This window comes from Rhinolophus sinicus, chromosome 18 (genome assembly GCF_057876585.1).
Source record: "Rhinolophus sinicus isolate RSI-liver-muscle chromosome 18, RSI-T2T, whole genome shotgun sequence".
Classification (NCBI taxonomy): domain Eukaryota; kingdom Metazoa; phylum Chordata; class Mammalia; order Chiroptera; family Rhinolophidae; genus Rhinolophus; species Rhinolophus sinicus.
In genome coordinates, this window is record NC_142518.1 from 108,664,274 (window position 1) to 108,685,728 (window position 21,455).

At 39.8% G+C, this 21,455-nt stretch overlaps 1 protein-coding gene and 1 pseudogene across 8 annotated transcripts in view; one reads left to right on the forward strand and one right to left on the reverse strand.

Annotated features, from left to right (window-relative positions):
- Positions 1-20,561, forward strand: part of MTM1 (myotubularin 1) — a 95,528-nt gene extending 74,967 nt beyond the window's left edge. For 7 of the 8 annotated variants that reach the window (XM_074323264.2, XM_074323266.2, XM_074323271.2 and 4 more), the window contains 6 exons: positions 3,073-3,258; positions 5,078-5,284; positions 6,332-6,424; positions 7,024-7,137; positions 11,129-11,305; positions 17,655-20,561. In XM_074323264.2, the coding sequence (XP_074179365.1) occupies positions 3,073-3,258; positions 5,078-5,284; positions 6,332-6,424; positions 7,024-7,137; positions 11,129-11,305; positions 17,655-17,822 (945 nt within the window). In that variant the 3' untranslated portion in view covers positions 17,823-20,561. The remainder of the gene's footprint in view (positions 1-3,072; positions 3,259-5,077; positions 5,285-6,331; positions 6,425-7,023; positions 7,138-11,128; positions 11,306-17,654) is intronic. The other variant, XM_074323268.2, reaches the window with a different exon arrangement.
- LOC141569589 (high mobility group protein B1 pseudogene) lies at positions 18,968-19,584 on the reverse strand (annotated as a pseudogene).
- Positions 20,562-21,455: the final 894 nt, after the last annotated feature.

Genomic DNA, 21,455 nt, shown 5'->3' on the forward strand with positions numbered 1-21,455 from the left:
TAAGTGGGGCCTGTGGCGTCTGTCTGCACGCACATGTGTGTCAGATGGCATGTGGGGGTGGGCACTCCACTCACAAGGTTGTGCGTCTTATGCACTGACTCCTGGGGGACCCCTCTGCCTGTTGTGTACTCCTGGATCAGCTGTTTGTTACTATAGGTGGTTTGTGTTTAGGGAATGAAAGTGATCTTAAAATGATATGTAAAGCAATCAGGAAGTGAAATCAATAAGTAATTAGGAATTATAAGTAAAACATTTAGGAAATTAAATCTATATATGAATGTCTTCTTGGATTATCCTTAACTTTAGATATTTCTTTTCCTGATATCTTTCATATAGAATTCAGACTTGAATACACGTATAACATGCAATATTTCCATGTATACATTTAGCCTGAAATAGATATAACATGAAAATGCAGTATTTAGAAAGAATATTTTGAAATACTAAAATATATAAAATGCACACCTCATATTAACTCTAAATCTCATTGTTTATAGCAGTAGAATTCATGAATGCCTTTTAACACTCAGGAAATATGCGTGTTTCTAGTACTCTTAGGAATGAAGGGAAGGAAAAAATGAAGGAAGAAAAACAAGGCTTTCAAGATCTCTGCATCATTCTTTAAAAAGCACACTCAGGTTCTCCGCCCCCAGCTGCATCTCTCTCCTAGTCATCTATATCCATAGCAACAGGCCCTTGGACCTTTATATTGTTGTACCGGGCAATCTGGGTTCTTTTTTGTTGAAGAGAAGAAAATTGAAAAGAAGACTTCAAAACTACCCAGAGACGGAGAATTTGCACTTTTGAGAACTCAATCTATGCTTGACTAATTGATTTTACCCTCCTGACTTCTGTTCTCTTTGGACCTAATTGTTCCTCCCTTCTGGATATTTAAAAAATTTACAACCCTCCATGTAACAAGCAACACCACACCATTTTACATTTAAAAAACAAAACCCAGGGGTGGATAAGATCCAGCATCAAGCTGCTTTAATTTTGCCGCAGTACACTGTGATGAATTAAAGTGCAACTGTATTAATGTCTGTTTTTGTCAGGAATTTTGGCAATGAGTAATTAGTATGTTTTTGCTTTTATTTTTTCACATATCATTTTCAGTTACTTATGAAAGAAACTCTGGCGTTGAGAATCTCTTTGAAAATCACTAACTATTTAAAAGCTACATGTGAAGAGAATCAGGTCGTCCGTGTATGGCGGGGTGACATGTGTCGTCACATTATAGGCGTGTAGATCTCACAAAACTTAGGCTCTCTCTTTCCTCCCAGGCCCTGTGCCTACAGTTTACAAAAGGGACAGCCAGGTGACTAGGAACACTTCTGTCGTGACCTCTGTTCAGAGCTGCCAGGTGTCATTCGCTGAGGCGTGGATAACCAAGAGGAGGGGAAGATGACCCATCTGTCTGTTTACTCATTAGCTAATTAATCACTCTTTAAAAACAACAAAATGACTGTTGTCTGCTTACCACTGATGCTATTTGTAGCAAGCTTGAAAAATATATTTCTGTCTCAATAAAATATATTTTCTCACTTAGAGCCTGTGGTGACCAAGGCCTCTGGCTTGTACATAGGTCTCCAGGTTTGAAGTTCAAATGGCAGCCTTATTTCTCCTGCAAGAGACCGTCTCTGTGACTAATCCCGGAAAAATCCTAGGATGTACTGGCCCTTCAAGTTTGTATTCCTTCTTTTGTTAGGAAGAAGAAGGAAAGGGATGTAATGTAGTGAGGCCACATCTGTCTGGGGCTTGCCCCTTTGCTCTTCAGTTCCAGGCACGTTTCCCTGTCCTTTTCCCACAGGCATTCTGAAGTCAGTATAGTGTTGTTTTGATGATATGTTTACCTTTCTGGTGAGTTCACATATTCATATGTTTTTACGATGTTCGTTAGCATTCTTTCATTTCAGCTTACAGAACATCGCTTTCTTCGCAAATCCTCTGAATTATTTAATTTTTTTCTTAAAGAGCCAGAGGCCACATGTTCCGTGGCATTTTAAAACATTGAGGAGCATGCAGCCAGGTTCCTAAACAGAATCGTAGCATTTCTTCTTGGCTACGTGGTAAGCAGGCCTCTTCACCATGCCCTGAAGGTGAGCCAATGGCTGCCTTGTAGGTGCTGCGGTAGGCGGCAGCTATGTTGTCTCCTCTTGAAACCTTTTGTTCTTTAAGGGCCCACTACGTGCAGTGCTCTGTTCTCGGCGTTTGTATAGCAGGCAGACAGTCATGATACACTAGGAAAAGTTCGGGTGTTGAAGTTGGATGACTTAAATTCTACTGATTAACTGTGTGACTTTGGAGGTAGTTAAATAGCATCTCTTCTGATTTGCAAAATGGGGATGGCACTGTCTCTCTTGTAGCATTGCTATAAGAGTAAATAGAATTATATAAAGCAAGAATCACAGTACCTGGGACATCATAGGGGCTCATTAAATGGTGGTTGGCGTTAGCTGTAATAGAGTACTCATATGGCTTCTTTTAATTCTGGGAGACCTAGGTGGTATTATCCCCTATTCTATGGGAAAAGACGTTGAGGCTCAGAGAGGTTCGGTGCCTTTCCCCAGATCACACAGCAAAGAGGGGCTGAAGCTGAGCTATCAATCTGGGTTTGTCTGACTCCAAAGCCTGTTGTTTTTCTCTAGCCCATTGGATCTCATGTGAGTGTTATTACAATGCCAGTGCCTCCCCCTGCAAAGTAGTCTAACAAAACTAATGGAGGATGAGGACCATTCAGAACCCACTCTTGCCTTTCCAGATCCGGAAAAAAAGCTAGTCATTATAGAACATTTTGAAAATACACATTTTGAAAATATAGAACATTTGAACATCTCGCAAATACACATCCCCAGGAAATTGCCAGCCTGCCATTCTTTTTCTAGCTCAAAGTGTGACTCATGTTGTTGAGGCTTAGTGCTAACTAGGAAGTCAAGTCCCCTCAATCATTGTATCTGAATTGCAAGGTTTGGGATTAAGATTTGGAGTACTAATAACTTTTCAAGTATTTGTGTAACTTACTGATGAAATACAAAACCCAACTGATTGTGTGTGTATCTTGTTGTTTCTTAGGCAACGGGAGGAGGATATGAAAGTGACGATGCATATCACAACACCGAGCTTTTGTTCTTAGACATTCATAACATTCATGTTATGCGGGAATCTTTAAAAAAAGTCAAAGACATTGTTTATCCTAATGTGGAAGAATCTCATTGGTTGTCCAGTTTGGAGTCAACTCATTGGTTAGAACATATCAAGGCAAGTATATTTTTTTAAAAAACAGTAATTGTTTAGTGAAACAGGAATTTTTTTAATCTTTAAATTAAAAGAAATTGAACAATGAGAGATGAAACATTTGTAGTACAGGGTTCTGCATGTGACAGTTTTGTATTTCCTTATAATTTCCTTACCTAAATTAAAGACTTCACAGCATCATCTCCAGAATATTTTTACAGTTTATAGAGATGTCACTTTCCATCTGGTCAATAGTAAGTAGTTAAATCTTTCACGCAGGTTTATTTCAAAAGTCAGTTTATTGTCTAACTACTACTGGGTATGACCCTCTAGTGAGAGATTGTTTTTATTAAAATGAATCTCCAATTGACTTATTTTAAAGACTAAATTATGTTTTTACTATATTCAGACCTTCATCTTGATAAAGGCATCAAAAACCTCCATTCTTTTAAAAGTAAAAGTACTTGAAGCTATCTGAGGGAACTAACACTTTTAGTAGCTGCTATTTGGTTCTATAAACAAGCAAACAAACAGAAAGCCTACTTTAAATAGGTGAATTACTGGGTGGCTGGATAGCTCAGATGGTTGGAGCGCATGGGATGGTAGATTGCTCCCCCTGCAACTAAGATTGAAAACGGCGACTGGACTTGGAGCTGAGCTGCGCCCTCCACAACTAGATTGAAGGACAATGACTTGGAGCTGATGGGCCCTGGAAAACATACTGTTCCCCAATATTCCCCAATAAAATTTAAAAAAATAAATAGGTGAATTATTCAGACAGATTGTTTTCTAGTCAAATTTTATTTTCCAACTCGATAGGAATTTTATTTTTATTTTGCCCATCTTTCATTTTTTTCTTAATTTATCCTCAAAAGTGAATTGCAAAAATAATACTTGTGACAATTAAATGTAATGTGGTATCCTGGATTACAAAAAGGTCATTAGATAAAAAAAGTAAGGACATCTAAATAAAGTATGGACTTTATTAAAAATAAGTTTATTAATAATTTAATAATGTATCAACATTGGTTTATTAGTTGTGACAAAAGAACTATACTATTATAATATGTCAATAGAGGAAACTGGGTCAAGTATATGCTAAAAGGTGATTTCCATTGCATCAGACCTTAAGGTCTAGACTGGATGCACCTGTTGGGCTAGTGATTTTTCTAACATGATCAAAATTCATGTTGAAGTCCTGACTTCCAGTACCTCAGAGCATGACCTTATTTGGAACTCAAGTCATTGCAGATGTGGTTCGTTAGGATGAGGTTCTACTGGAGTAGCATGGGCCTCTCATCCAATAAGACTGGTGTCCTTGTAAAAGGGGAAAATTTGGACACAGAGACACATGTACACGAGAACACCATCAGAAGATTGAAATTATGCTGCCACAAGCCAAGGAACTAACAGAAGCTAAGAGACAGGCCTGGAACAGGTTTTTCCCCTAGAGCCTTCAGCAGGAGCACGGCCCTGCCAATAGCTTGATCTTGGACTTCCGGCCTCCCAGTTCTGGAATGTCTGTTGTGTAAGCCCCCAGTCTGTGGTAGTTTGTTATGACAGCCCTAGCAAAGGAAGACTATCACGTACACGAATACCACTTTGAAACGCAGTTTGGCTTTTTGTGCTTGGTTTCATTTTGAATACCTAGTCGCATTCGAATGCAGTTTCTGTAGAGGAAGAACAGACCCTGCAGCTCCTGGTGTTCCATTTACAGAAACATTTCTGTTCCAGACATTCCTAGTATTTTAAAGCAGGCCTTTTTCTAGGGTTAAAACCTGTCATTTCAGGTGGAAGCACTACCTTGCAGCTCCTTACCAACTCGCATGTGTTTCTTTGTCAGCTTGTTTTGACAGGGGCCATTCAAGTAGCCGACAAAGTGTCTTCAGGGAAGAGCTCGGTGCTCGTGCATTGCAGTGACGGATGGGACAGGACCGCCCAGCTGACGTCCCTGGCCATGCTGATGCTGGACAGCTTCTATCGGAGCATCGAAGGATTTGAGATATTGGTACAAAAAGAATGGATAAGTTTTGGACATAAATTTGCATCTGTAAGTAAACAATAAAGCTCATGATTAAAACGTCCGGTCACTGCTATTTGGGATTTAAAAACTAGTTGTTCAACCATAACTTTGCTTTTAAAAAGAAAATCCAAGGAGTGTTCATAAAAAACGTGAAAAAAGGTTTGAAAACGTGTGATGCCTTGGGCTAGTGAAAGTCTCCTTAGGAGACCTGTTTATCCATCTGCACTATTTACAATTTCACTTGAAAGTAATAGAAAGAGTCTGCATAGAAATGTTTAAATCAAAATTGCGGAAAAGAAGGAAGATAGGCTGACAGTTCTTTTTCAACGAATATTTTAGCTATTAGAGCCAAATCTGTTTTATAGAAATGCTAGACTTTTAGTTAAGGCTTTTGTCATTATTATTCTCTGATATACATTTTTGAGATCAAGAGAATGTATTCAAATTCCTATTTCCAGGTCTTGTTTCCAGACACCCTTTGAATAAGCTTTTTTCACAAGCTCCCGATGATACTCAGAAATGCTGCCGTGTAGCCCTTTAGCCTTCATCCAGGTTTCATAAGTAGCGTGAATAACATGTTCAAGTACAAAGAATCATTGTTTAGTAAATGAATAAATGGTGAGGCTTTTGTCTTGTTTTTACGAGAGAAAGAACTTACTTTTAATTATAATAATCACACCCTTTTGTGTATGGTTTCAAGCCTTGAATCTTTAGGACTGGCCCCTTAGCAACTGTTAAGATACTGTGCACGATAATCAGGTCCAGTCTGCCTGCAGCTGCCCGGGGCTTGGACAGAATTCCAATCGAGTGAAATAGTTATAACACTCATATACGATGATGCTTTGTCAGTTTGTATTGGTATTTTATATAAGTTTATATATACTTAATTTTCATTGTTTCCAAACCTTATATTATTTTCTATATTGCCAAGGAAAAATATACTATTTACTCTCTAAGAGACTTGGCATTTGGAAAGCGCATTGCTGAGTTGTATTGTCACATTTTGTGGGTTATACGCTGTCTCATTTTTGTACCTATAAATTAAAACAAATCACCTTCATCAATTTATTTCAGAGGATAGGTCATGGTGATAAAAACCACGCCGATGCTGACCGATCTCCTATTTTTCTCCAGTTTATTGACTGTGTATGGCAAATGTCAAAACAGGTAAGGGATATATAGGATACAAATACGATTGACTTAATGTTTAAATATTTTGCTATAATAATGGGATTTGCCTCCAAATAATACAGGGCAGAGGTAGGTTTGGCCATTTGTGAATAATTGTTGAAGCCAGGTGAGGGTACGTGGGGTTCCCTTTTCTATTCTCATTACTATTTGTATGTCCAGGATTTTCCATAATACAGTTTTAAAAATTCAGTATTTAACTATTAACTACCCCCTAATGGACTTGACAATAGCAAGTTGTCTTTTCCATCCATTCTACACTGGCGTTTGTATATCGGCATGTGTACTAACTTATACGTTAAATAATTAAACTATCGTATATGCCCTGTACACTCCGAAGAGCCCAGAAAATCAGCTTGTTTTCCTCCTTTTCCTCTTTATTCCTTTACTTGACCCTTCTGTTAAACTCCTTGATCCTATGCAAAGTACCAATAAAGGAGCTATGGGGTGTGTGCCGATTATAACCTCTGCTGTCCTTCCTGGAAGGCAAAATGTGGCAAAGTTTATGCACTTCTTTTCAGTTCTATAGAAGGTCAACCGAGTTTTCATGCTTTGTTTGCTTGTTTGTTCTTGTCTAGTTCCCTACAGCTTTTGAATTCAATGAACGATTTTTGATTACAATTCTGGATCATCTGTATAGTTGCCGGTTTGGTACTTTCTTATACAACTGTGAGTCCGCTCGAGAGAAACAGGTGAGTGAAAATGCTAATCTTTTTAGTTAACTGTGTCTAGTCTGCCTTGAAATGCAAAGAATTTGATAGCTTGGTTTGTGGTAAATGCAAAGTTTTGCATTTTTTACTCCAAGCTTGGGTGTTTTCACTTCAACCAGGGTTATTGAGTATCTAGGCTTTATTGCAGGGGAAGACATTGACTTTGCCCTCGGCAGTAGGAGTGACTTTATAGATATACAAGGTCTCCCTCCCAAAACATTACGAAGAGGTCAGTAAAGAGAATGTGTTTAAAGATATTCTATAAACCCACAAGAACAGGGAACATGAGAAAGGAGGCAGAGCAGCAAACTTTGGGAAGCTGGAAAACTAGTAGGTAAGAGGTAAATAAGTTATTGTGGGAAAACCAACTCTTAAACCAACAGCAGGGAAGCCAAGAACCAGCCCACTTTACATCACAGGAACCCCAGATGCCGTGGCTTCTGGGGCGAAGGTGTACCAGGTATATGGGATGAAGGGAGGAGGGTAAGATAACCGGAAGGTCTGTTTAGAGTATACAGTTAGCTTCCTCAGATCCCCGTCACCCCTCTCTGGAGCTGAGCACTCGGACAGAGGTTACTTTGTGAGAGAGGGTGACAGTAGTCTCTGGGCTGGGGACCTGAAGTCATCAGGGTGAGATGAATGGAGATGAGCTGGCTTGTGAGAGCCCAGATCACTTCCTCTACTGACTCCCAGCATTCTGGTAGCAGGTCCTTATCTTCCAGGTGGGAGCATGAAAGAACTTTCTCTGTTGGCGAGGATGGGGCGAAAACACAGCCCTCATTCATTGCTGGTGGGGGTGTAAAATGGTGCCGCCACTGTGTAAAACAGTCTGGTGGTCACTCAGAAAGCAAAATGTAGACTCAGCATGTGACCCAGCGATTCCACCCTTAGGTGTACACCTAAGAGAAATGAAAATAAGGGTTGAAACAAAAGCTTATACACAGGTGTTCATAGCAGCACTATGAACAATAGCTAAAAGGTGGCAACAACCCCAATGTCCATCACCTGTTGAATAGATAAACACAGTGTGGTATATTCACACAGTGGAATAGTATTAAGCCCCAAGAGGGAATGGAGTTCTGACACATGCTACAACATGGATGAGCCTGGAGAACATTATACTCAGTTAAAGGAGCCAGACACAAAAGGCCACATATTGTATGATTCTGTTTATATGAAATATCCAGAATAACAAGTCCATAGAGACAGAAAGAAGTCTCTGGTTGACAGGGGCAGGAGGGAGGGGAGAATGGGGGCAGTGACTGGTTATTGGGTACAAGGTTTCCATTTGGGATGATAACAGTACCTTAGAACTCAATAGAGGTGGTGGTTGTACAACATTGTGAATGTACTAAAAGCCACTCAATTGTAGACTTTAAAATGGTGGATTTTCAATTCACCACCTCAATTAAAAGAAAAAAAGAATGACCTCTGGGAACCTGACTACAGGCCCATGAAGAAAGACCTAGAGGTACCAACACCTAGGGTTCCTTACAGTGAATCAAGTTGACAAAACTCATGATCTCAGAGTTTTCAGTCAGCTCTTAAGTCCTTCAATCTTAAAAAATAGCAGACAACCAAGAGGGAGAGAAAGTAGGTTGGAGAAAATAGTTAGCAGGTAGGGAGGGGAGAAACATAGACAAAACGCTAGCATTCACTATCCCATGAAAGACAGAATATCGAAACCATGAAATAATAACAGGATGTTATTTGGAAAGAATATTTAGAGATCAAAAAAGAGCTTGACATTAAGAACTTGATATCAACAGAAGTCAAAAACTCAGAAGAGTTGGAAGATAAAGTGAAAATCTCCGAGAAAGTAGAGTGTAGAGACAGTGGTAAAACATGGAGACCCGAAACTGGAAGATCCGTCCTGGAGTTCCAGGATCCAAATAATAAGACTTCTAGAAAGAGAATAATAGGCAAACCAGAAGATAGGAAATTACTGAAATAATTTGAAAGTATTTCCCAGAATTCAAGTACTTGAGTTTCCATATTGAAAAGCCTGCTAAGTGCCCAAGTACAATGGACAAAAATAGACCCATAATAAAGCACATCTTTGTGAAGTTTCAGAACACCGGAGACAAAAGATCTTTTAAGCTTGCGAATTGAAAAAAAAAAAAGGATTCTTTTGTGAAAAAACAGAAGTTAGGAAAACTGAATTCTTCAACAGTAATATTGGAAGCTAGAAGTCTGTAGAACATTGCTTTCAGAATTTTAAAGGAATATGGTTTCAACCTAGAAATCTACAGCCAGCAAACTGTTAACCAAATGTGAAGGTCAGACATGTATGGCACCAAGAAAGGTTTATCTCCCACACACACCCTTTCTCTGGAAGCTACTGTAGTGTGTGCTCCATTGTAAACAAGAAAGCAGACTGTGGAATTGAGGAAGTAGGAGCTGCAGCACAGAGAGAGGCGAGCGGGGATCCTCAGGGTAAAACAGAAAAGAGGTCCTAGATGCGAGCTGGGCAGCGTGACCAGCGCAGCTTTCCTCCGAAAATGAAACTGAGAGCTCTCAATCTGCAGTGTCTTGACAGAAGCTTGAGGCATTGGAGGAAGAGTTTGGGGTTCAGTTACTGATAAGCGCCAAGAAAAGGAAGCAGACAGTTTGTTCAGTCAAGGGAAAACAACAATAAAAATGTGCTGGAAAAAAATCACAGAATAGTAACCACATGCCTTAGCTGCGAACAGCACTTGCTTCGTCCTAGGAATCTAAACACTAAACATCAATGTGATCAAAGCTACGCTATATATTGGGAGTATGAGGCAGAATGGAGAGTGTGTGAGTGTGTGTCTTTGTGTGTGTGTGTGTGTGTGTGTGTGGCAGTGTCGTAGTTAATGCCTATAACTGGATAGGCAACAGGTAGCAAGAAAAGCGTGTTATTTAGAGATCTGGAGGTAAATACCAAATAATCAATCCATTTCAAAAATCAAGCATAGTTGCTTCCAGGGAGAGAAATGAGAAGCTGCTTTTTTTCATAACAAGCCTTGTAGAGTGATTTGACTTGTTAAACTATATGCATGTATAGTAATAAAAAACACGCATGTAAATAAACATAATGCTGCATAGATTGTGGCAGGAGAAAGGTCCAAATGAAGTTTTAGGTGGATTCCAATGATGGCCAAATTATGCTGCCGTTGTTATTCACATGAACAAAGTATGTAGGTTAAAGAAATTTCTTCGGTCACTTATTTCAAGGTGTTCTTTTTAGCTTCCAATTTTAGCTTATTGGTCCTTTCTTACTGAAGTGATTAGTAGTAAGGGTTTTAAATTCTGCCTTTAGTAATTTTGATACTTGTATTTTCATTTCCCAAGCTTTGGTTTTTCTCTAGTTTATGGGCAAAATCGGTAAAAATCTGTAATTAAAAAACAAAACAGAAAACAATGAAAATGTGAATATCCGTATGAGATAAAGGACACCAGACTAAAAAGATTCAGTGAAGTCAGTTACCCAGCTGTTTTCAGATTATCTGGATGTTGGCATGATATAGATTACACATCTGGATGGTTGATTAAAATAACTTTATTATCCAGATGCCTACTGTCAAATGGATACAGGTTAAGATTTCATAGTTCTAACAAATACAAAAATGAAAAAAGTCGGTGGGATTTTATGATCATTTTTCTTTCTGCTGTATTAAAAAGAGCACACTGCCCATCTGTTCATAAATGTTTTACCTACCCAGGAATAGTCTTCTTAGATCAGTGAATTGCATTTAATGTTACAGCACCCTGCACCTCTATCTTCCCGCAGAAATAATGGCTCTCAAGCTAGGCCATTATCTATGCAAATTATCAGTAAGTGGCTGCAGAGCAGTCACTGGCCCATGAGGCTTTTTGAGCTATTATGGGGATAATGTAAATGTGTGATTCAAGTTGGTGCTCAACTGTATTTGCCACAGGCTGTAAAATGGTTTGTGTACTTTTCTTGTGTTTTCACTTAGACTTTCCATTTTCTCTTTCTCTATAGAAAGTTTCAGAAAGAACGGTTTCTTTATGGTCGCTGATAAACAGTAATAAAGACACATTCAAAAATCCCTTCTATACTAAAGAAATCAATCGAGTTTTATATCCAGTTGCCAGCATGCGTCACTTGGAACTTTGGGTGAATTACTACATTAGGTGGAACCCCAGAATCAAGCAACAGGTAAGTGAACTGGCATTGTTAAAAGACAGTGATGTCAATTGATTAGTACTTCTGAACTTTAATAATGTTATTTGGTAGTTGCTTTTAATGTTATGAGGGGGGAAATAGGAAACGAAAAAGTCACACGTGCTTTCAAATGCAACTTTAATTAAAAATTGTTTATAATTACTAAGCCATTTATTTTGATTGGGGTTAAACTTACAATTTTTTGGTCAATGTGAATAATATAAAATTTTCACTAAAATGAAAACTGATTTAAGGCTCTGGAAAATTTCTGCATTTTGATAGCCAAGGAGTTCCTTTAATCACTGGAAGTTGTCGCACATCATAGAAAAGAAAACGTTTTCTGCTGTCTGGTTCAGTGGTATGTACCAGGTCAACTAACATCAGAGTGCTTTTTTTCCGGAGGGTCTTTACTTCTAAAATAAAGATAATTGTTCTGTCAATGGCTAGTAAATTCAATTGGCCATTTATCATTCAAAAACGGAAACATTTTTGAAGCGAAGGACGCCACATTTTATTAAAGACACACTGAGGCTTTCCATTTTCCCACCCCCACTCCATCCAAAATCAGAAGGAAAATACAGCCTGTTTGTAAAGGTTCAGAAGTGCCTCCATTTAGTGATTTGTTCTCAAGGCTATAAATATTCAGTATTTGTGATTGCTTATTGTAAAGGTTTGTACATTTTCCTGAGGTTTGGATGGTCAACTACCTGTTCTCATCGTCCAGTCTTGCCTAAGTACTAGCTTTAGTCCTGCTAGGAATCAGTGGGCAACAGCAGGGACCCCGGGTGCTGCAGTCTGTCTCTTAGATTGTTTATTCTACTCAGGCAGCTGGCCACACGCCAACCTGTGCTCTTGCTTCTCATCAGGGAAATGCCCGGTTCAAGCTGGCACTCTCATTTCAGGGTCTCTGCTGCGTGCATGAAAGGCTCTTGCATTTTAGTAATGGTGGAAATGTGTAATCTTTTGGAAAGTGACAGATTCCAGGGCTGGAGAACATTCACTTGTTTAGTTTGGGATTTGAGAAGCATGTTGAGGGCATTTATTTAGCAGTAGTTCTAGTGAGTGGAATATCAAGTAAAGAGGAAATGGGAATTTTTCCAGCATTCTAACAGCCATTACAGAGAACATGTCCCTTTTCTAATTAAAAAATATATAGATGAGCACTGTGTTTGTCCTGTATATTAAGCCTTTTCTGTATTTATTGTGGCTGTTTTTATTAATTTCAGGTGTACAAAACAACATAGTGATTAGACATTTATATGCCTTACAAAGTGGTAACCCCAGTAAGTCTATTACCCATCTGACACTATACATGTTATTACAATATTATTGACTATATTCTTTTTTTAAACCACTGGTAATTATAAAGTTTCTGTACAGATTACATAATCTCCCCTCACCTATTTATACTTGGAGAAATTCTTGAAATTCAAGGAATTTAAAGCAATTTATTTCTGAATATACAAAGGTATTAATAATTGTGTAACAAGGCAAGTTGGAAGGGACACCGTCAGAAGAACTTGCTGTAATGTATCTGTCCCCTTTTTCTCATACATTAGCAAAATGAAACTGGGCCACATAGAAATGAATATTCTTTGGTAGAGGTTTTCATTTTGAGACAGTAATTGATCTGTATTCCGCTCTGTGAAATTTACTCAAAGAAGAAAATAACTTATCCTTTCGATATAGATTTTCTGAACATGGAGGGTCCTACACATGCATATCTTTATGCCCCTCAGCACTTCGTATTTCCATCCCCCAAATACTGAATGTTCCCCATGAGTCAGGCGCTGGAAGGGGACACGGAGATTAAAAACGGGTCATCTCTGCCCACACACAAGGAGCTCCCAGGCTGGCAGCAGCACCCGGGAACACAAGCCAATAATTATAATGCTTGTGAGAAATGCGATAATAGATGTGTGAATTAAGTGCATTAGATTTCCTTAAAGAGCTTATGTAGAACATTATTTCGTTCAGAAATAGATTAAAATTCGATCACATAGGACATTTTTGCATTATAACATATAAACCTAAAAGAATATACTTCACCACTTAAAAGTTAAATTCTTACTTACTCAGTTGTGTGGCCCAGTTGGTATCCAAACGATTCCTAGAGCGTTCACAGCACTGTGGTGTCCTGACTGTGCTGAATGACCCTAAAGCATACACAGCCCCTCCCTCTAATGAGCTGTTCACCTAGAAGAAGGCAGCTTAATGTGCTCCTAAAAGCAAAAGCCACGAACCCTTAATATGACATGAAAACTCAGCAGAGTTGATGGAAAAACCAATGCTTACATTTGACAAGCTATCAATAAGCACATTAGGTATTTTTGTTTAAGATGAGGAAATGGCTCACGCCAAAAGCAGAAGTATGATGAATTAGTCATATCAGAAACCTGAATGGGACCTTCTGCTGCTGGTACGCCTCATGTCATACTTGGGGAACCACTGCACCCCATGTAGCTGTCAAGCAGGGTTGCACTGGCAGGTTCTCATTTTGCATAGTGGTAACTAAAGGATGAGAACAAGGACAGTCAGATATTAACAGGTGGCCTGGGTGGTGTTTAAGTCATTTCTGATAAAAAAGTGAAAAGGAATACGAATATGAAAATCATTGGAAACCAAAAATACTTCCATACCTAGCTGATTGCCTATTTTCTATTCTGTGCTGAGTTAGCCTACTCTTTCCTTCATAGTTCATTTCCCAAGTAAAAAGTTAAGATGTAGTATTTCAAGTCACTTGACTTTAAACTCCATTTCTCATTATTTTGTCTTTTGGTACGCTATCACAAATGGACACTTTTCTTCTATTATATCCTCTAAATGGGTTTCGTTTGTCTATAGGCTAATGGCTTCTATATGTTTTGTACCCATTACCAGACTGAATTATCTTTTTATTTCTAATAGTTTTTCTGTCTCCTCTCTTGAATTTTCTAATTAGACAACCTTGCCATCGGCAAAAATGATTGTTTTAACTTTGATTTCTTTTTCTTATCTAATTGTGCTTGCTGATACAATAATAAACTGAATCTAATAGTCATATGAAACAGGGAATGTCTTCAAAATAGCCAACATAATTTTGGAGGAGAATGTCGAGGCAGACCTTGCCCTGCTATATGTCAAGACTTATTTGAAACAGCATAGCGCCCAGAAACAGACTACGTCGATGTGGAGACTTGGTGTAGGATAAGAAGGCAGCATCGTAACGCGTAGGGAAATGATAGACTGGTTGTAAAATGGTGCTGGCATAGCAAATCACTCTTAACATGTCCTTTTTCTGCATTCCCCTTTTCAGTTCTTGGCAACTCCATCCTAGTCACTTTGGCCAGAGACCTTAGAGTCATCCTGACCCCTTTCTCTCTCACACCCCACATCTAATCTGCCAGGAGAGCCTGCTGGGCCCAGCCTTCAAAACCCACACAGCCTCTGAACACTTCTCACCAGTACCCGCCACGACCCTGGGCCAGGCCACCTACTCTCAGCTGTGTGTTCCTCGACTCCCTGGTTTCTATCCTTGCTTCCTTCTTGTCTGTTCTCAATGTGGCAGCCAAAGCTGTCCTTGAAAGACCTCTTTGCCTGGCCTCCTCCCCAACGACTTTCTCACACACTCTGCTTTGGCCATGCTGGGCTCCTTGCTCATCCTCAAACACTCTTTAAATATTCGCCTGGCTCCTTCCCTCCCCTCCTTCAAGCCTTCACCCAGGAGTCACCTCGTCAGTGCAGCTACCAAGACCACACTGTCTGAAGGATAAGCATGCCTCCCCCGTCCCCATCCCTCTTACCCTGCTCCACTTCTTTCCGTAGTGTTCATCCCCTTTGAACGGGCTCCATAACTCAGAGGATTATTGTACTCATTGTTTGTCTCCCCCTGCTGGAAGATAAATGCCATAGAAACAGAGATTTGGGCCTCCTATGTTCACTGATGGATCCTGAGCGCCTAGAACCATGTCTGGACCTCAGTGGAATGCATAAAGAGAAAATGGGCAAAGGATATTAACAGGCAGTGCACAGCACTTACTGGGCGCCAGGCACTCTGCCAGGCATCCCTGTTCTGATGCCACATATGCATTTCTGAGAAACCTCACATTCTGCAAAGTCACAGTAAGAAGAATGAGGCTTCCAGGAAGAAAAGGATTTGGAGGAGACCTCTCCAAACCTGTGGACCTTCGTAAGCAGAGGTCTAATGAAAGCAACAATGGCAGTAGAAACGTGGTATCTGGCCTCCATTGGTCACTCCTTGGCAGCCTGTAGTGGGGTGAATAGTGGCTCCCATAAGACATGTCCACTTGGACCCTGTGAATGTGATCTTCTTTGGACAGAGGGTTTTCACACATGTAATTAAATTAAGACTCTCCAGATGAGATCCTCCTGAATTTAGAGTGGGGCCTAAATCCAATGACAGGTGTCCTTGTAAGAGAGCAGAGGAAGATTTGAGACAAAGACACATATAGAGGAGAAGGCCATATGAAAACAGGAGTAATTGGAGCAATGCTGCCATAAGCCAAGGAAGCCTTGAGCTACCAGAAGCTGAAAGAGGCAAGGAAGGATTGTCCCCTAGAGCCTCCAGAGGGAGCACAGCCTTGCTGCCAGCCTGATTTTGGGCTTCTGCCTGCAGAACTGGGAGGAAATAAATTTCTGTTGTAAGCCACCAAGTTTGTATTAATTTGTTACAGCAGCCAGAGGAAACTGATACAGTCTTAAACCCCAGGCCTCGTGCTCCTTTGTCTCACACAGAGGTCTTGGAGGGCATCTGCTTCTACTCCAGACCGTTGTCAGCATGAACAGTCGATCTATGGTGTAGCCTTCTTCATCAGAGAATCGTCTTGACAGCTTCATTGTTGGTGCTCACAGCTTGGGTGGATAGATAGCTTAACACATTGGAAAGCAGGACAGTTCTGGAAGCCACTAGCGCTCAAGGAAGGCCCTTCCGTACACTTGTGGCTTTTTTGTTAATGTCTTCATATATTGCTCAAGCTTTCGAGAAGCTTGTCCTTCATTACTTCAAAACATTAATGTGCTGGTGAGGGAGTCTTCTGGGGGCTGTTCTGTTATCTACATTGGCCTGGGCGGTGATTACATTAATGTCTATGTACGTCAACATTCGTTGAGCTGAACATTTTAAGATTTATGCACATGAGTGTATCATTTATATATCAGTCCAAAAGTTTGAAAAATTAACATGCTGGGGAGAACACATTCTGTTCTAGCCTGACTTCTCTCTTTACACTGCTGTCAGTGAGCTATTTATCGAAGCAATCGGCATTGTAGCAAGACGGACTGTGTTGACTCGCTTCACTCTCACAACAACCCTGTGAGGTCCAGGCTGTTTTTATTCCCATTTGACAGATAGGGAAGTGGGGGCACCCAGAAGGTTAAGTCGCACAGCTATTAAGAGGCAACCTGAGATTCACACTGGTGCCTGCGGGCATCAGAGTCGCTGCCGTCAGCCGTGCATTACTGTGGGCAATAGCACACGAAAAGCTGTGTGAGAGCAGAGCACTGTGATCGAAAGCCCCCACGTTACTGTCCTCAAATTTGCAAAAAAAAAAAAAAAGACTCCTCTATTCCCAAGTTGTGGGGCTGTGGGGCAACAGGCACTGCCAGACTCACTAGTGGGCACATCAGGTCACATCACCACCTCAGAGAGCCATTTGGCAGCATCTAGTTCTACCCCTGGGTAAATTCCTTTGAGAAACACTTGCAAACGTGCATGAGAAGATGTGTCCAAGGAGAGTAGAGCACTGCATGTAGGAGTGGGGAGCATTGGAAATCGCTGATTATCCATCAGTGTGGGAATGGATGGATAAACTGGTTTATTCATTCAGTGGAACTCAACAAGAGTCGAATTCAGAAACATAATGTCAGGTCAAAATATCAAGCGATAACCACAGAACACCACCATTAATGTAAACTTTCACAGAATAGAAGGTAATAGCGTGTTTTGTTTTTGGCTACTCACTCATAGGCGAAATGTCACAAATGTCCGAAAGAAGGAGGGCCCCCCGCCAACTTGGGAAGACCTGTTGCCTCTGGGAGCAAAAGGGCAGTGGGCCTGGGATCGGGCAACACAGGAGACATGAGCTGTGCCTAGGCTGAGAAACTAAAAAGATGGTGACGCATGTGGGAGGAAATGTGTACATTAGTTATTTCTTGGTGGTATTTTATTATTCTTTGTCCTTTTCTGTATTTTTAAGTTACACAGTATTGGAGGAAACTGTGTAAATGTTAAAGCTCAATAAGGGCCCTTATTCAGAAAGCAGGACCTGTGGCAGATGTGTGCAGCAGGTGAATTTCGAGAAGTGGCTGGCGCCAAGTGGTAACTCGGGTTTGTGCTTCTCTCCAGCAGCCGAACCCAGTGGAGCAGCGTTACATGGAGCTCTTGGCCTTGCGTGATGAATACATAAAGCGGCTGGAGGAGTTGCAGCTTGCCAACTCTGCCAAGCTTTCCGACCCCTCGACTTCACCTTCCAGCCCTTCCCAAATGCTGCCCCACGTGCAAACCCACTTCTGAGAGGGAGCCCTGCCTGGCGCTGTGTTCGAGCTCTGAAAAAAGAAAATAGTTGACTTGCATTTGGGGCCTCTGTACAAAGTAGATGAAAATATTTACCTCCATGTAGAACTTGAAATAACATAATCTTAAACTCTTGAATATGTGCCTTCTAGAATACACATTACAAGAAAACTACAGTGGCTACACGGCAATCAGAAGAAAGGAGCCCAGATGGGGTTTGGGAAAATCCTGACACCTTTCAAAAGCAGTGTTCAAAAAATATAAAGTTTAAATTTAATTTGCCTCTTTAGAAATGCTGTGTATATAATGTGTAATTTGTGGGCTTAATTGGAACAACGTTATTTTAAAGTGAAGGGGACAAAAAAGTTTGTAAAATGGTTTTTCCTCAGGTTGCGTATAAGCGTTGCTTCAGATTATCTAAACTGAACCCAGATGTGAAAGGTGTGTTACTGCCAAAACCAAATTGAGCTCAGCTTCCTAAGGCATTATCCAAAAGCTCGGTGTTTCAATAATTGCCAAATTTTATATCACCGTTAAGTGGTGACTTAAAGAGAAATAGCTGTGTAGATTAGTTTTTCATTATTTTGAAATTTTGGAATATGAAGTGTTTTCCCCTAATTTTCAAGAGAAGCATATTTTTATATTAAAAAAAAACCTGTGGGGCCCAGTTAAATATGATTTGATTTTTTTTACTAATAAACAAAATTGTATTTACTTAGAAGCATTCAGAATGTCAACAAAACAGCTGCAATTTTTTTTGCAATTACAAAGTGGTATTCAGTTAACAGAACAACAATTATTTTATATAAGCTGCATCAGAGACAACTGAAGATGAAAAAAACTACCATCCCCATATATAACTAATTTGTGCCGTGCACCAACAAGGACCGGCTTTAAATTTCCATGCCAATTTACAACCCCCATACTGTACCAGGCAAGGTTAGTGGCCATTGAAAATATCACCAGAACAGGGCTATCTAAAGACACATTCGGTAGTGTGTTAACTATACAAAAAAAGACACTGTGCAGTTTAAAAACAAATCTTACACAGCCTTACATTTCAGTTTTTTTCTTTAAAAGGAGTGAGTTGTGTACAGGGGGTTTAAATGCTTTATAGACAAGAAAAAAACTGCGCTAGAACCACCTTATTCATCATCTTCTTCATCTTCCTCCTCCTCATCCTCTTCATCTTCCTCGTCCTCCTCCTCTTCCTTCTTTTTCTTGCTCTTTTCAGCCTTGACAACTCCCTTTTTTGCCGCATTAGGCTTTCCTTTAGCTCGGTATGCAGCCATATCCTTTTCGTAGTGTTCCTTCAGCTCAGCAGCCTTCTTCTCATAAGGCTGCGTGTCACCTGCAGCCGTGTCATTCCACATCTCTCCCAGCTCCTTTGCAACATCACCAATGGATAGACCGGGATGCTCGCCTTTGATTTCTGGGCGATACTTAGAACAAAACAAGAAACAGGCTGAAGAAGGCCTCTTGGGTGCATTGGGATCCTTGAACTTCTTTTTTGTTTCCCCTTTAGGAGGATATAAGTCTTCATTTCTCTTTCATAACGGCCTTGTCAGCCTTTGCCATGTCTTCAAATGTTCCTTCTCTTTAGCAGACATGGTCTTCCCCTCTCTGAGCACTTCTTAGAAAACTCTGAGAAGTTGACTGAAGCATATGGGTGCTTCTTCCTGTGCTCATCCCGGCAGGTTTGCACAAAGAATGCATATGATGACATTCTGCCTCTTGGCTTCTTAGGGTCTCCTTTGCCCATGTTTAATTATTTTTCCTCAGCGAGCACAGAGTCACCCAGTACCCGTCCAACTCGCACTTGCCCCGGCGCTGTCTCTATGGAGCTCAATGTACTGCAATGATTTGATTTTTTTTTTTAACTTTGTCAGTTCTAGTTTCTAAGTTTTTCCATGAGCTTGCCTAAAATTCTGAACCATTTTCAGGTTGTGGGAAACCCCTTACATAGCACTGTGCAAGGATGTCGGATGCATTATGCTGCTGAGGTGAATGTTTTCGCAAATGTTGCTCTAGTCAAACGAGCTTCTCTGCCAAAGCGTAGGGTTGACCATCTTGGATGTTTGAGCTGTTGCTAGAGCATCATTTTTTGAAATAAAAGCTGCAGATGTACATTTGTTGAGCATATTCTTAAAAGTATTATGTTTATTAATTCCAATTCAAATGGTGTTGGGTGCCCCGCCCCACAAGTATACGTAAAAACTAGTTCCCCAAGTTTTACTTGAAGTACCCTGCAGTTTGCTTTTTCAGGTTTTTTTGTTTTCCTATAGTATTAAATGAAATTTCAAATACAGTTCTATTTGCTATCTGAACTAATTCATTTAGTAAGTATATTTGTAAAAGTTAAGGCTAGAGTTAAAACAATTAATGTGTTTTACAATGATCTGTAAAGGACTATTTATAGCTAATACGGTTTTGTTTTCAATGAATTAAGAGAGATTAAATATATCTTTGTAAATTATTTTATGTCATAGTTTAATTGGTCTACCAAATAAGACATCTCAAAAACAGTAGTATAATATATAAATTTTGTATGTATAAGAAATTTTATTAGACATTCTCTTGCTTTTTGTAAACGCTGTAAATATTTCATAAATTAACAAAGTGTCACTCCATAAAAAGAAAAAAACTAATGCTATTAGCTTAAAAGATTTTGTGAAATTTCATGAAACATTTTTCATGGCAATAATGATTAAAGACCTGCTGTAATAAATATATTAACAACATAGCACTCTATTTTCAGGGATGTGACCACATATGTGTCTTAAACATGCATGGTGTCATTCATCTTCTTTTCGTTCCCTGGCTTGACTTCACATTGTCTTTGTCTTACTAGCAACCTTGTAGGGCTGTCCCCAAATGCCAACAATATTGGACATTTAAGTGCATTAACAATGCAGATTTTAGGAGTCACAACTGTCTTTATTAGTGAGGATAGCTCTCCAAAAGTGCTGGGATGCATAGACACAAGACTTCAGACTGGACGGAGAACACAGCACTTGATATTAAGGGATAGGAAGACATTGGTCGAATAAGGCATACTGGATGTCTCTTTAGGTAAGAATTTAAATAGTACTGCCAATTGGAAATTACATTGTTTAACTGTGGGCATCTGAAAAATACTAAATAGTTATACTAAATTAACCATTATTTTAAAACCTGATGGACTCTTAAAAGATTGAGTGTATCTTTTAAAACTATGAGTATTTGAAATGCTTTGCGAGATTCTTCTTCAGACATTGCTGTGTTTCAGTTTCACTACATCATGAGCTACTGATAGTCATTATCCCTCGTTTTCAGCTGATGAGAAGGTCATTGCTCCAGGGGTTCACTGACATGCCCGAAGTCCCACAGTATCAAAACAAATGTATGCAGGAATTACACTGAATTCTGCCTCTCTCGAGTTCCCACTGAATACCTTAGCTCTGCCTTCTGGAATGAAATAGAAAAATCTCTCTCCCTGGGGCAGCCCTTCAAATAATTTGGAATCACATACTTTTGATAATACAACAGTTTTTTTTCTAAATATAGCGGCACTTCCTGATCTATTTTTGGTAATGCAGTAAAGCTCATCCTTACGCTTTTTTGGAAGGAGTAATACTCAAAAGTTTCAAAATA